Source organism: Staurois parvus, unplaced genomic scaffold, assembly GCF_062004578.1.
Source record: "Staurois parvus isolate SC_StPar_1 unplaced genomic scaffold, SC_StPar_1.0 ptg000147l, whole genome shotgun sequence".
NCBI lineage: Eukaryota > Metazoa > Chordata > Amphibia > Anura > Ranidae > Staurois > Staurois parvus.
The window spans coordinates 23,748,499-23,762,845 of record NW_028317943.1 but is presented as its reverse complement, the minus strand read 5'-3'; the positions used below and the strand labels follow the sequence as shown (position 1 = coordinate 23,762,845).

At 40.7% G+C, this 14,347-nt stretch overlaps 1 protein-coding gene across 1 annotated transcript in view; it reads left to right on the top strand.

Annotated features, from left to right (window-relative positions):
* Window positions 1-463: 463 nt before the first annotated feature.
* The window catches only part of NTN4 (netrin 4), a 173,864-nt gene continuing 159,980 nt past the window's right edge, over window positions 464-14,347 (top strand). Inside the window, exon 1 of the mRNA XM_089674130.1 lies at window positions 464-916. Within this exon, the coding sequence (XP_089530256.1) occupies window positions 850-916 (67 nt within the window). The 5' untranslated portion in view covers window positions 464-849. The remainder of the gene's footprint in view (window positions 917-14,347) is intronic.

Below are 14,347 nucleotides of genomic sequence, written 5' to 3'. Positions count from 1 at the left end.
GCAATGCCATAACATGACCTAGACTGCCCTTGAAAGGACTCGGGATTTGGATTCAGATGGGGCCAGCTGTTTTTAGAGAGCGAAAAAAAAAACAAAATGTTTTTACAAAACCTGGAAGAAAATACCATATTAAGCATTTTTAATGTAAAAGCTGTAATGACTAAAGGCCCCAAGAATGTCTTAGGTCCAAGAATGTCCCTGTCATGATGAATACACAGCTGACTAATTCTCATAACTGTGTCATGAGGGCACCCAGCCAAACAAGCAGAGGAAAGTCAGTCAGTCAAGCATGGGCTCCGTGAAGGGGAGGAAATCGTGTTTGCTGTCAGTACTATGATATTTTTTTTGTGTGTGTGTTGAGTTTAGAGGACTGTGCAAGTCTTGATCCGACAGGCTGGAAGACAGTGATTTAGAGGAATGTCTGAGGTGCACAGGCTGACACAACAGGGAGAAGTGGCTGAGGGCGGGAATTGGGCGGGCTGCACACTAGTGTACACCATCTAGCAGTGCTGCCAGTCTCAACTCCTCCACTCATTTGCAGCAGCCCTGAACATCCCACACTGTTATCACAGGGACGGCAAGACAATAATAGCTCGCTGAGGAGGAAAAGAGCCTGCTGTGACCGGGAACATGGCATGCCCGGGGACCTCCGAGGAAGTCAGATGATCCCCAGCAGACATGGGGCACTCTATTGTCTTCTAGACCAAGGCTATGGACGGCGGGGCACCCATGCTGCCACTTGTGTCCATTTCCTAACAGGAAGTCCCTATTGACTAGACAGGACCATTATTCTGGGCGCCGGGAGGGACGCTTGCCATTGGACAGAAGACTCTTCGCACCTTCAGTGCCATGACATTGACCATGGAAGTTTGCTGTTGGATGTTGACGCTCCTAGGAGCACCTACATTTGTTACAGGTTGGTATGTGATGAGTGCACAGGGCTGAGGATGAGGGATGTGGGCAAACGGCACGTTTATTTTTATTCTGCAGAATGTGTGCAGGAGGATGTGTTCAGTCTTCATGAATGGACTGAGCTGCATGGGAATAGGAAGGAGGACAAGTGCCATCTGCTATACAGTCACTTACTGTTGTTATTATTATGAACCACTTGCCCCCCTGAGGATTTACCCCCCTTCCTGACCAGGCCATTTTTTGCGTTACGGCGCTGCGTTACTTTAACTGACAATTGCGCGATCATGCAAAGCTGCACCCAAATGAAATTTACGTCCTTTTTTCCCATGAATAGTGCTTTCTTTCAGTGGTGTTTGATTGCCTGTGCGGTTTTTATTTTTTGTGTTATAAAAAAAAGTCCGACAATTTTGAGAAAAAACAATATTTTTAGCTTTTTGCTATGAAACATGTCCAGTAAAAAATTTAAAAAAATCAAATTTTGTCATAAATTTAGGCCACAATGTCTTCTGTGACATGTCTTTGCTAAAAGAAAATTTCAATACGTGCAAATTAATTGGTTTACATATAGCGTTTACAAATGGCGGTATAGATACTGGGATTTTTTTATTTTTTATTTATTTTTACTAGTAATGGTGGCGATCAACAACTTATAGCGGGACTGCAGTGGGCATTCTGACACTGGGGGGAACTGACTTGGTGTCACTGACATCCCCAGTAACACCAATACAGTGATCAGTGCTAATAAAAAGCACTGACACTGTACTAATGGCATTGGGCAGGAAAGGGTTAACATGTGGGGCGATCAAAGGGTTAACTGTGTGCTGTTTTACTATGTGGGCTGTGTATTAGTGCTTCACTGTAAACACACTGCTTTGCATGGCTGTGCTGTGCACAGCCATGCAAAGCAGTGTGGACGAGCTGACAAGGAGAACTTTTTTGTTTACTAACAGTTCTCCCCCAGTTGGAGATGCTCAGCAATCACTGGGTGCTGGCGAGTGATTACTGTCCGGGACCCGGTGATTGACAGCCGCAGCTGCGAATGGCGGCACTGGTAGGGCACGCTCCCCCTACCCGGAAATGCAACATCACGTATATATACGTGATTTTGCGCACCCGTGCCGGCAGCAGTTGAACAAGATTTATATAGCACCAACAGTTTGTGCAGCGGTTTGTTAATGTTATGATATGCTATTGGTGAAACACTGCAGGATCACATGGAACAATGCATCTCAACGCAGAGATCATATGGAACCTGGCAGCTCACCCACATATTGATGAATAAGGTCATCTCGGTGGGAGCTGGTTCACACTATCACGTTGACATGTGGTAAATCATACGCATTACTGCGCCAAATGGTAGCGCACAGTGCAATGTGTCATTCATTTTAAATGGGACCTCATACATTACCTTAAAGCGGACTTCCAGTTGAATAAAAAAAAAATAAAAGTCAGCAGCTAAAAAACTGTAGCTGCTGACTTTTATAATACAGCCACTTACCTGTCCCTCGGTCCAGCGGTGTCCTCAACATGGCTGGTTTCATTTTCTCTCCCCGGCATCTTCAGTGTGGGCACCTAGCTGTGACAGCTTGCAGCTTCTCAGCCGGGTGCCCACTGCTCATGTGCGAGTAGCACTGCGCTTTGTGAATGGCCATGTAGTCTTCTGGAACCCCCCCCCCCCCCGCTTCCCAAAGGTGCCAATTCTTAAAGGAGAGTGAGGGAACAAAGCCATAAAGCGTAATTTCCCCGTTTGGGTGGAGCTCCGCTTTAAAGAGTAGCTTCAGCCCCCCACCCAAAAAAAATAAATCAAAGCAACTACAAATACTATAGCTGCTGACTTTTAAAGTGATATTAAAGGTAAAAAGGTTTTTCTTTTTTAAATTACAAACATGTTATACTTACCTGCTCTGTGCAGTGGTCTTGGACGGAGCAGCTCCAATCCTCCTCTTTGGTCCCCCACTGGTGCTCCTGGCCCTTCCCTCCTGTCAAATGTCACCAGAGCAAAGCAGCTTGCTATGGAGGCACCCAAGCAGGCTTGCTCCTGGGCCACTGCTCTGCGTATCCATTCCCACACAGCCATAGCACAGCCCCTCTCTCTCCTCATTGGCTCACTGGCTGTGATTGATGAGGAAGAGTCGCCAGAGAGCTGAGGCTCATATGTACATTGCTGGATCATGATGGGGCTCAGGTAGGTATTAGGAGGGGGGCCTGCTGCACACAGAAGGTTATCTGTGCATAGAATGCATGAAGGTAAAAAAACCTTCAGTCTTTACAACCACTTTAATAAAAGGACATTCTCCAGGGATCCAGTACTGTCCTCACCCAGACTGGTTCTTCACTGGATCCCTGGCGCTAGCGTTTTAACAAAGGATAACTGGCTGTGAAGCCTTGCGGCTTCACAGTTGGCTTTCCACTGCGCATGTACATGCCACAAATGGTCCTGCAGTCTTCTGTGATCTGTGATGTGTCTCAGAAGACTGCAGGCAAATGGGGGGGGGGGGGGTGAACATCTGCCCGGATCGCTTAGGTGATCAAGTGGTAGAGGAGGGGGGAGGAGGCATAAAAGCGCAAATTCTCCTGGATAATTTGTTAGACATGCATTTCTTTTGAATTTTTTGTTGCTATTCTGTCTCTCAGTGTTACAATACACCTGCCATTGGATTTTTATACTGATCATTTCTTTGTGAGTGGGCAAACATTCAAAATCAGCAGGGGATCAAATACTTTCTTCATTGTATATGCATCTTCCTTCTACAGGGAAGTTAGAATAGGAGTGAGTTAGAAGGAAGGTTGAAAGCCATTTTTAGCTTAGCTAGTTAGAGCCTGGAATTCCACTTTAAACTGATATTAGGGCTGCTTTCACACTGCTTGATTGAAAAAAAAAATGTGTTTTTGTTGTGTTTTTGCTGCAATGTCTAGATCCTGACTCCAATCACTCTCTTTTGAAACTTGGACATGTAATTCAAAAAACGCACCAAAAACAGAACACAGGTGCATTTTATATGCATTTACAATAGAATTCACTGGAAGATGCACTTTTGAAAAACCCAAAGATGCAGCATGCAGGACTTTCAAAAATGCACCGCACTGGAGTGAAGAGTTCCATAGAATTTAAAGGGATACATTTGTCATCCATTTTAATTCCTCTCTGTTTTTACCCCAAAAACGCATCAAAAAATTTATCAGTGTGAAAGAGTTCTGATCTGTGCAACGATTAGTCTCTTAACTCCTTTTATGGAGTCCCCCACCAGCGCTGTCCGGTCTTTCTGTTCTCGGAGTGCCCTCTCAGCAAGCGTAATGCTGAGGGGGTACCCATGTGGGCTTGCTCCTGATCCGAGCTGTGAGTGTCCATAGACACGCACAGTTCTAGAAAGCCCCACCCTCTATTACGCCTCACAGGTGTTTGACTGATAGCAACTGAAGCCTATGATGAGAGCAGGAAGAGAAACGGGTGAATTGCAGGCAGGACAGCGCTTGATTGTGAGAAGAGTCAGGTAAGTATTTATGGATGGGGAGGGGGGAACAAGTAGCATGGAGTTTTTTTGCATGCATGAAAGAAAAAAAAAAAACACTTAGTCTTTACAACCGCTTTCAGGGCCAGTTCACATCTGTATGTTGCGTTTTGAGCGCCTTACCATAAAGCTCTATATAAATGTGCGTTTTCATGACAGCACACCAAAGATGCAGCTAGCTGGATTTTATTTCCTTCAATGCACATAAACTGCACAGGTGCAAACAGGGCCTAATACGTCTATGTTATAGCGCACTGGGATTTGTGGTGCATTGTGGTAAAAAAAAATCCAGCTGGAGTGATTTTTCCCTGTGTTTGGCAATATAAATGGGCAGTTATGGGAAAGTAAAACGCATAGTGGCCAGGGCTGTGCTATTTATGAGGTCAATTTAGACGTCTGCCTCAGGCTGAACAATGAAGGCAAGATGGCACTTTAGTCTCAGTGCCGCTCAGAAAACGTTGAGCCTGGTAAAACCACAGGTGTTGGATCTCATATCAGTGCTGCTGATCTCCTGCATCCTCTTTGCAGTCACTTCCTCTTAACATGCAGGCACTCCAGCATTGTCAGGATGGCATTTCTCAGGGATGGTTTCCTGTTAGTAAACGTTTTTGTATGTTGAAGTGACAGCATATGGTCTTAATTGAAAGCAGGGTGGATTTGATTTAAATCAAGTTGATTTAAATCATGATTTAAATAATGATTTAAATCACTAGTGAAAAGGCTCGATTTAGATCAAAATTTTTAAAAAGCAACTGTCATCTCTGTCCCATAGCAGCTCCTCCTCTGACCCGCTGCTGACTCACTGAGTCCCATTCACTTTAATGTGACAGCTGGTGATGCGGCAGTAACAACAAGGTGAGGGACGAGGCGGCAGCAGGTGAGTGGATGCCCGCTAACAGTCACTGCCATAATGGATCTGCAATGACAGGTGCTGTATGGAATAGTAAGTTGTCAGGTTCGTAAAACAGCGATATCAGAACCGATTTTAGGTTAGTAGGTTAATCACACATAGCTGGAGAACGACTCAAATTCTTTTATTTCATGTTTTTTCTCATGGTCACTGTGAAATTGTGTGAATGCATCAGTGCAGTGCATGTTATCTCAGCTTCATTGAATGAGTTTACCAAAAATTTAAATATTGCAGAATATACAGCCTCATGCTACATAACTAAACTCAATTTCATATAATAATAAACTAAATGAATGTATCGTAAATAAAAAAAATCTTTTGATAGATTTTTACTCCAAAAGCATTTTATTAAAGTAAATTTGATTTAGGTAAAAAAAATCCGATTTCAATAAAAAAAATCAGTTTTTTAAAATTTAAAAAAAAAAAGATTTTTACCCACCCTGATTGAAAGCCATTTTTGAGGGGGTTACGAACCCTTTATGTAGTCAAGGTGAGAGTGTTGCCAGCCTGTAACAGAAGGTGACTAAACAAGGGCCTTCATTGCATAACTACCAGGTCTTATTTGACAAAAACAAATCAAAGACTCCAGACATGGTACAGGAGATGGTCAGAGACATGCTTTAGGAGTTGCTGGAGACTGGGGGCATGCTTTAGGAGACAAAGACCGAGGACACAGTACATGATACTGCCACATTGTGCTCTTTAGGCTCCATTCACACTAGTGTGACTTGTCATGTGACTTTGGCTACATAAAGTCGCATGACAGGTCACAGCTCATTGATTTCAATGGCAGCCATTTCAATCTATGCGATCTAAAGTTGCAGTGACTTTTAAAAGGTTCCTGCACCTCTCTGATTCGACTTTCTTGTGACTTGAGTGCTAGAGAGTGTAAAGTCACATCAAAGTTGCATCAAAGTCACACTCCAAAGTTGCACTGGAACTCGCACAACTTTGGAATCTTACTAGCGTGAACTGAGCCTTATAGCTCACTTAAAATGAGTTTTGCCACATCAAAATCCTGTATAAAATAGTGAAAAACAAAGAAAAAAGGGACAGGCAGAAGGAAAAAAGTAAGTTCGTATGAAAGAAATAAACCTAACTGTTTTACCACTAGAACCCAGTCTAAAGAATATTTTTCCTTCACTGGCCCTCATATGCACCAAGGTAAAGAAGACACAGCCTGCTGTCTACAGATGCTCTAAAGGCTGAGCATCAAGTGCCTAAGGGCCACATGTGGCCCCCAGGCCATGGGTTGGTCACCAGGGCTGTAAAAGGAAGGCCTGACAGGCGGGAGTTAATGCAGTCTGAAGTGTCTATTTTTGCTGCCCCTCTTGCAGCCACATTGGGTAGCAGTAATGATGCCTGTATACAGTATGTGCTTCCTCAGACACACAGGCAGTCAGTTAAGTGATGTGGAGTCTGTTAAAAGTGTAGGCTCGGCATTAGTGAGTAAAGGACTCGGCCTGGCTACTGCACCTGTCTCATACGCACACACAGGTGCAGTAGCCAGGCAAGGCAGCACTGTGGTTTTACCGGGCTCAGCCTTAGGCCTCATTCATACTGGTTAAAAATGCCACTTTTAACCATTAGCCGCCCGGCCAATAGCCGTTTGGCGGCTTGAAAAGCGCTGCAGCTTTCCGGGTCCACGCCATTTGGCGTGCTCCCGCACATGCGCCGTTTGCGCTATTGCAGAGCGGCGCAGCAGCGGGATCTGTCACCGCCCGTGCACCTCGGACACGGCCGATGACAGATCCGAGTACCGGCTCCCGTTGCCGGTACCATGTGACCTGCCGCGACCAATCACAGCAGGTCACATGACAGTTGTATACAATGGATGGCTTCATTCATGATGCCATCCATTGTATACTAGTGCCTAGCTGTGAATGGTCATAGCTAATCACATGCACATGTCATGTGATTAGCTGTGACCAAATCACAGCTAAGCACAAAAAAAAAAAAAAAAAAAAAAAAAAGCTGAATGAATCGATTTCATTCAGCTAAATGCTTGCTTATAGCAAAGTAATTCTTTGCTATAAGCAAATTGTGTAAAAAAAAAAAAAAATACTGATCACTTCCCCAAAGTAGTACAATGTTACTATGGTAACATTGTACTATTTTGGTCATAGTAAAATATGAAAAAAAATCTTAAAAAAAATAAAAAAAAATGTAATAAAAAATTAAATATAATAAAAAAATAAAAAAAAATTAAAAAAAAATATAATTTTTTTTTTTTTTCATACTGTCACCTGTCAGTGTCCCTGTTCACCGCCATGCCAGTTATATGATGACGCTGTACTGCACTGGTGACAGTATGTAAAAAAAAAAATAGTGAAAATAATATTTTTCATTTTTTCATTTTCGGAAAAATTATGACAAAAAAATACAACTTCAAAAAACTCGCCATGCCTCTTATGAAGTACGTCCGACTGTCTACTCAGCAAAAAGGGGTCATTTGGGGATATCTGTACTATTCTGACATTCTTGGACCTCAAGAAATTAGATTGGCTGTCAGTACTTCAGGATTGATCAATATTCAGATCTATACCATAGTTTGTGAACTCTATAACTTTCCTACAAACTAAATAATACATCCTAATTTGGGTTATTTTCACCAAAGACATGTAGCAGAATACATCTCGTCCTAAATTTATGAAGAACAATTATTTATTTGTAAACTTTTATAACAGAAACAAAGAAAAATGTGTTTTTTTTTCAAAATTTTTGGTCTTTTTTTGTTAATTTAGCAAAAAATAAAAACCCCAGCGGTGATTAAATACCACCAAAAGAAAGCTCTAGTTGTGTGAAGAAAATGATAAAATTTTAGTTTGGGTACAATGTTGTATGACTGCGCAATTGTCATTCAAAGTGTGAGAGCGCTGAAACCTGAAAAATGGCCTGGGCAGGAAGGTGTAAAATTGCACGGTATTGAAACGGTTAAGAGAGTTTCACTTCAAAATTCTTGACGTGCCTAAATGTGCGTAAATACCTTAAGCATTTTTTCATTTCAATGGCTAGAATAAATTATTATTCTTGTCAATACAATTAACTCCCAAGTGCCTGATGCGTCTAAACCCATTTACAAAAACGCAGCTTTAGGCTTCAGGCACACTAGCATTTTTTTTAAGCTCCTAGAAGCTGTTATTAGCATTTTTTTCTGCTCCTAGAAGCTAAATAGTGTTATCCTATGTGTCCATTCTCACTATTTTAGGCTGTTAGAATTTTTTGAGCTCTAGCGTCTAGAAGCGAAAAAAAAAAATTGTTTTTGTATAGTTTTTTTGGAGCTTTTTCCAGCAGAAAAAAATGCTTTTCTCTAGCTTTTTTTTCCCTCTTCATGTACTGTAAAAATGCTAATAAGACACTGTCATTCCTAAATGCTCCTAAAACGCTACTAAAAAATGGTATTACCAGCATTTCCTAGATTCTCCTAGACTCTCCTAGATTGTAAGCTCCAAGGATCAGGGCCCTCCTAACCCTCTTGTATTGAACTGTATTGTTGCTGGATTGTCTCTTGTTATATTGTAAAGAGCTGAGCAAACTGTTGGCGCTATATAAATCCTGTATAATAATAATATTTTTTTCCAGCCTTTTTTTTAGTGTAAAAAAAACCCCGCTAGTGTACATGGAGCCTTAGGTGTGTTTTGATGCTGCTTTTCTTGTGTCAGGAGAAAGGCGTTCAGGAGAGCTGGGAAAAAGCCCAGGCTGCATGAGGCCTTACTGAACCGCATTCTCCCCCCCCCCCACCGTACCTCCACGAGTGCCACCTGAGGCAGCCACTTCAGCTCTCATGTTAGGTATGGTCCTGATGGCAAGATTACCAACAACATTATTTTAAAGTGTTACTAAACCCACAACAGTAATATCACTCTGTATATGCAGTAAAGCATGCTTGTTATACTCATTGTGGAACCTAAGGGGTCAATCCCCTGCATTGTGTAAAAATTCTGCTTGATCCTGACTTCTCTGATCCTCCTCTTCTTCCAGCCCCCCCCCCCCCCTTATCTCCTGATAAGACATATCATGTGGAGTCACTCTGCACATGCTCAGTTTGGGGTGTATTGCTAGAGAGGTTTTTTTTTTTCTTTGGAGAGTGCATGTGATGAGCACAGGGCCAATCAGCACTGTCCAGACAGAGGGTCAGTGGTCTTGCAGCCTCATAGGAAAATCGGGAGAATGAAAATTCCTCCTTCAAGCTTTAACCAGTGCTCTGCTTAAAATGATGGAAGTCACAAGACTGCTCTAACTGCTGATGAGAAAAGGTATTTAGCAGTTTATATCTACTAAAATAATTGCATTTCCATGTTCTGTGTACTGTGGGAGACCGGATATAGTGAATGCAGGATCCGGGTTTAGTAACATGGTAAGCAAAGCTTCAGATTTAAAAATGTTGAAAATTGCCTTTGAAATTATAGTAACATCTTAATGAATTACAAATATAAATACCAAGGATTTTATTTAACATTTTTTCATTATACTGTAAAGCTTAGGGGCCATTAAACACATACTGTATATTGCAGATTGCAGAGCTGATCAATTTCCCTCTTTGTGCTATGATGCTTCTAGAACTAGTTTGCTTTAAACCATGTACTGTCATGACATGCGTTGCTTCCCAGTGTACTGACAGTATACAGTGCACTAGTGCTGTGTTATGAAACTGGTGAGGAAATTCTGGTGTCATCTGTCATCCTTGTTAGATAAAGCAAGAGCTAGACTAGGACAGAGGATGCTGTGTGCCAGCTCCTGTGCTCGTCAGCCATTCAATGCCAGCCAAACCACACTAATTACCTTGATGGCATCTACCAACAGTAGCTGTTTGAAGTAGACTTTTCAACACGTGCATAAGACTGGACTGATTCAGTAATGTGTATGAAGCAACAATGATGTGGAAAGTGCAGTTTTTGTATTTAAATCTCTTAAGAAATGGTTTCTGATTGGTTACTTTGAGCTGATACACTTTGCACACTATACTGCCTACACTTTGCACTGTGTACTAACTAAAAGACTTACAAGTCCAGAATACCTGTTTGATTTGTATTATTGAGTTACATCTGTGACTGTTGTGTACTGGGCTTAGCCAATACGTTTTGGGACATATTTGGTGTAGCTTAGACATACTGTATAACTGCATTCATTTTGACAGCTCTAATGCCCTGTACACATGATCAGAAAATCGTATGAAAAATGCCGCTTTTGAAGCGATTGTATGATAATCTGATCGTTAGTACACAGTTTTCGTTCAAAATTCTTTGAAGGGACAAGCATGAAAAGTTTTCTCATTCGATACCAGATCATGCGATTTTTGTTTAATCAGTACAGTTTTTGTCTGAAAATACAGTACAAATACAATACATCACTTCCGAATTTTCTTTCTGTAGTACAAGAATTTTTGTAATGTTAGTAACCTCTTCACTTTTGATATGAGACTACCATGTAAAAAAAAAAAAACAGACTATAATTCGTCCAATATTCTCATTGTGTGTACGGGGCATTGAGCTGGCCATACACATGTAGATTTTCGGATGAGAATATTCATAAGAAAAGTCATACGAAAATTCTTTGAACATTCAAAGGACGAATGGCGTTCGAAAATTGGCTTTTGCTTAACATTTGATTTTAAAATGAGTGTAATTTCTGAACAATAATCACATACACTGGCCGAAAATTAGTTTGATCGAGAAACGTTTTCCTTCCTGCCCCTTCGCTTTTCCTGTCACTGCTGTCGAATACGAACATCAATTTGACCCCCGTAATGATTAGAAAATCAAATGAATATTCTTGAAAAAAATATTCTTGAATGAAAATCTATACATGTATGACCATTCCATGAGCCAAAAAAGACATCTTTCTCCCATCACATGTGATGACCTGCCATCACATTGGTGAATGCAAACATCCCCATCCATCACTAAATAGATTTAACCATTTCAATACCGTGCAATTTTACACCTTCCTGCCCAGGCCATTTTTCAGGTTTCAGCGCTCTCACACTTTGAATGACAATTGCGCAGTCATACAACATTGTACCCTAACTAAAATTTTATCATTTCCTTCACACAACTAGAGCTTTCTTTTGGTGGTATTTAATCACCGCTGGGGTTTTTATTTTTTGCTAAATTAACAAAAAAAGGCCAAAAATTTAAAAAAACAAACACATTTTTCTTTGTTTCTGTTATAAAAGTTTACAAATAAATAATTGTTCTTCATAAATTTAGGCCGAGATGTATTCTGCTACATGTCTTTGGTGAAAATAACCCAAATTAGGATGTATTTTTTAGTTTGTAGGAAAGTTATAGAGTTCACAAACTATGGTATAGATCTGAAAATTGATCAATCCTGAAGTACTGACAGCCAATCTAATTTCTTGAGGTCCAAGAATGTCAGAATAGTACAGATATCCCCAAATGACCCCTTTTTGCAGAGTAGACAGTCCGCCGTACTTCATAAGAGGCATGGCGAGTTTTTTGAAGTTGTATTTTTTTTGTCATAATTTTTCGGAAAATGAAAAAATTAAAAAAATTATTATTTTTTTTACATACTGTCACCAGTGCAGTACAGCATCATCATATAACTGGCATGGCGGTGAACAGGGACACTGACTGGTGACAGTATGAAAAAAAAAATTATATATATTTTTTAAATTTTTTTTATTTTTTTATTATTTTTAATTTTTTATTACTTTTTTTATTTTTTTAAGATTTTTTTTTCATATTTTACTATGACCAAAGTAGTACAATGTTACCATAGTAACATTGTACTACTTTGGGGAAGTGATCAGTATTTTTTTTTTTTTTTTTTTTTACACAATTTGCTTATAGCAAAGAATTACTTTGCTATAAGCAAGCATTTACCTGAATGAAATCGATTCATTCAGCTTTTTTTTTTTTTTTGTGCTTAGCTGTGATTTGGTCACAGCTAATCACATGACATGTGCATGTGATTAGCTGTGACCATTCACAGCTAGGCACTAGTATACAATGGATGGCATGAATGAAGCCATCCATTGTATACAACTGTCATGTGACCTGCTGTGATTGGTCACAGCAGGTCACATGGTACCAGCAACGGGAGCCGGTACTCGGATCTGTCATCGGCCGTGTCCGAGGTACACGGCCGGTGACAGATCGCGCTGCTGCGCCGCTCTGCATTAGCGCAAACTGCGCATGTGTGGGAGCACGCCAAATGGCGTGCACCCGGAATGCAGCAACACTTTTGAAGCCGCCAAACGGCCATTGGCCGGGCGGCTAATGGTTAAGAACTAGACAGCATAATGGATATGGAGAGACTTGTGGCGGGGTATGATCATCAAATTGACAGATTCATGCATACTTGGTCATCTTGAACAAAGTTCAAATTATGGCCCCACATGCAGGCATATACAGTTGTGTTCAAAATAATAGCAGTGTGTTGAAAAAAGTGAATAAAGCTCAAAATCCTTCTAATAGCTTTTATTTCCATACACACAAATGCATTGGGAACACTAAACATTCTATTCCAAATCAAAACATGAAGAAAAATATATCAAATTTGTGTTGTTCCTCTAAAAAAATTGAAGAAAAGTGAATATTAGACCGTTCAAAAAAAAGTAGCAGTGCTTGTATTCTTCTTTACAAACTCAAACATTCACTATATAAACTGAAAAATGTTTGAAGATTTTGCTTTCCTTTGAATCACTTAATGAATATTTAGTTGTATAAGCACTGTTTCTGAGAACTGCTGTACATCTGTGTTGCATGGAGTCAACCAACTTCTGGCACCTGTGAACAGGTATTTTAGCCCAGGATGATTGGACTACATTCCACAGTTCTTCTCTATTTCTTGGTTTTGCCACAGAAACTGCATTTTTGATGTCACCCCACAAGTTTTCTATTAGATTAAGATCCGGGGATTGGGCTGGCCACTCCATAACGCCAATCTTGTTGGTCTGGAACCAAGATGTTGCACGTTTACTGGTGTGTTTGGGGTCGTTGTCTTGTTGGAACACCCATTTCAAGTGCATTTCCTCTTCAGCATAAGGCAGCATGACCATATCATGATGCTTGCGCAACCATGCTTCACTGTCTTCACATTGTACTGTGGCTTGAATTCAGAGTTTGGGGGTCATCTGACAAACTGTCTCCGGCCACTAGACCCAAAAAGAACAATCTTACTTTCATCAGTCCACAAAATGTTGCGCCATTTCTCTTTAGGCCAGTCAATGTGCTCTTTGGCAAATTGTAACCTCTTCAGCACGTCTTTTTTTCAACAGTGGGACTTTGCGGGGGCTTCTTGCAGATAGCTTGGCTTCACATAGGCGTCTTCTAATTGTAACAGTACTCACAGGTAACTTTAGACCTTCTTTGATCTTCCTGGAGCTGATTGTTGGCTGAGTCCTTGCCATTTTGGCTATTCCTCTATCCATTCAAATGGTAGTTTTTCGCTGTCTTGCAGGTTTTGGTTGCCATTTTAAAGCATTTGCGATCATTTTAGCTGAGCAGCCTATCATTTTCTGCACTTCTTTATATGTTTTCCCCTCTCCAATCAACTTTTTAATCAAGGTACGCTGTTCTTCTGAACAATGTCTGGAATGACCCATTTTCCTCAGAAATGCACTGTAACCAGCATGTACAACATTTGCTGCCTTCCTTCCTTAAATAAGGGCAATAATTGCCACCTGTTTTTCAAAGAATGAATGACCTCACTAATAGAACTCCGCACTGCTATTATTTTGAATATGTCCCTTTCAATTAGTGATTCAATTACACAGAATCAACAACATGCATGTCATGACTGTTGGGTCTGTTGGATTTCTATTACTCTACTACACCTGCTAGTAAATGATTTGCCATGTAGAAATATCATTTCTACCAAAAACAGTGATTGATCAGGTTAGTGATGTCTGACTGCTATTATTTTGAACACAACTGTATAATGTGACCTTTTGAATGACAGATCACTCCCGCTAGGCCACAGTAGGTTGATATATTAACCTCCTCACTCACCTTCTCCTACTCATCCTTATTCAGCCCATTCTCTCCATATC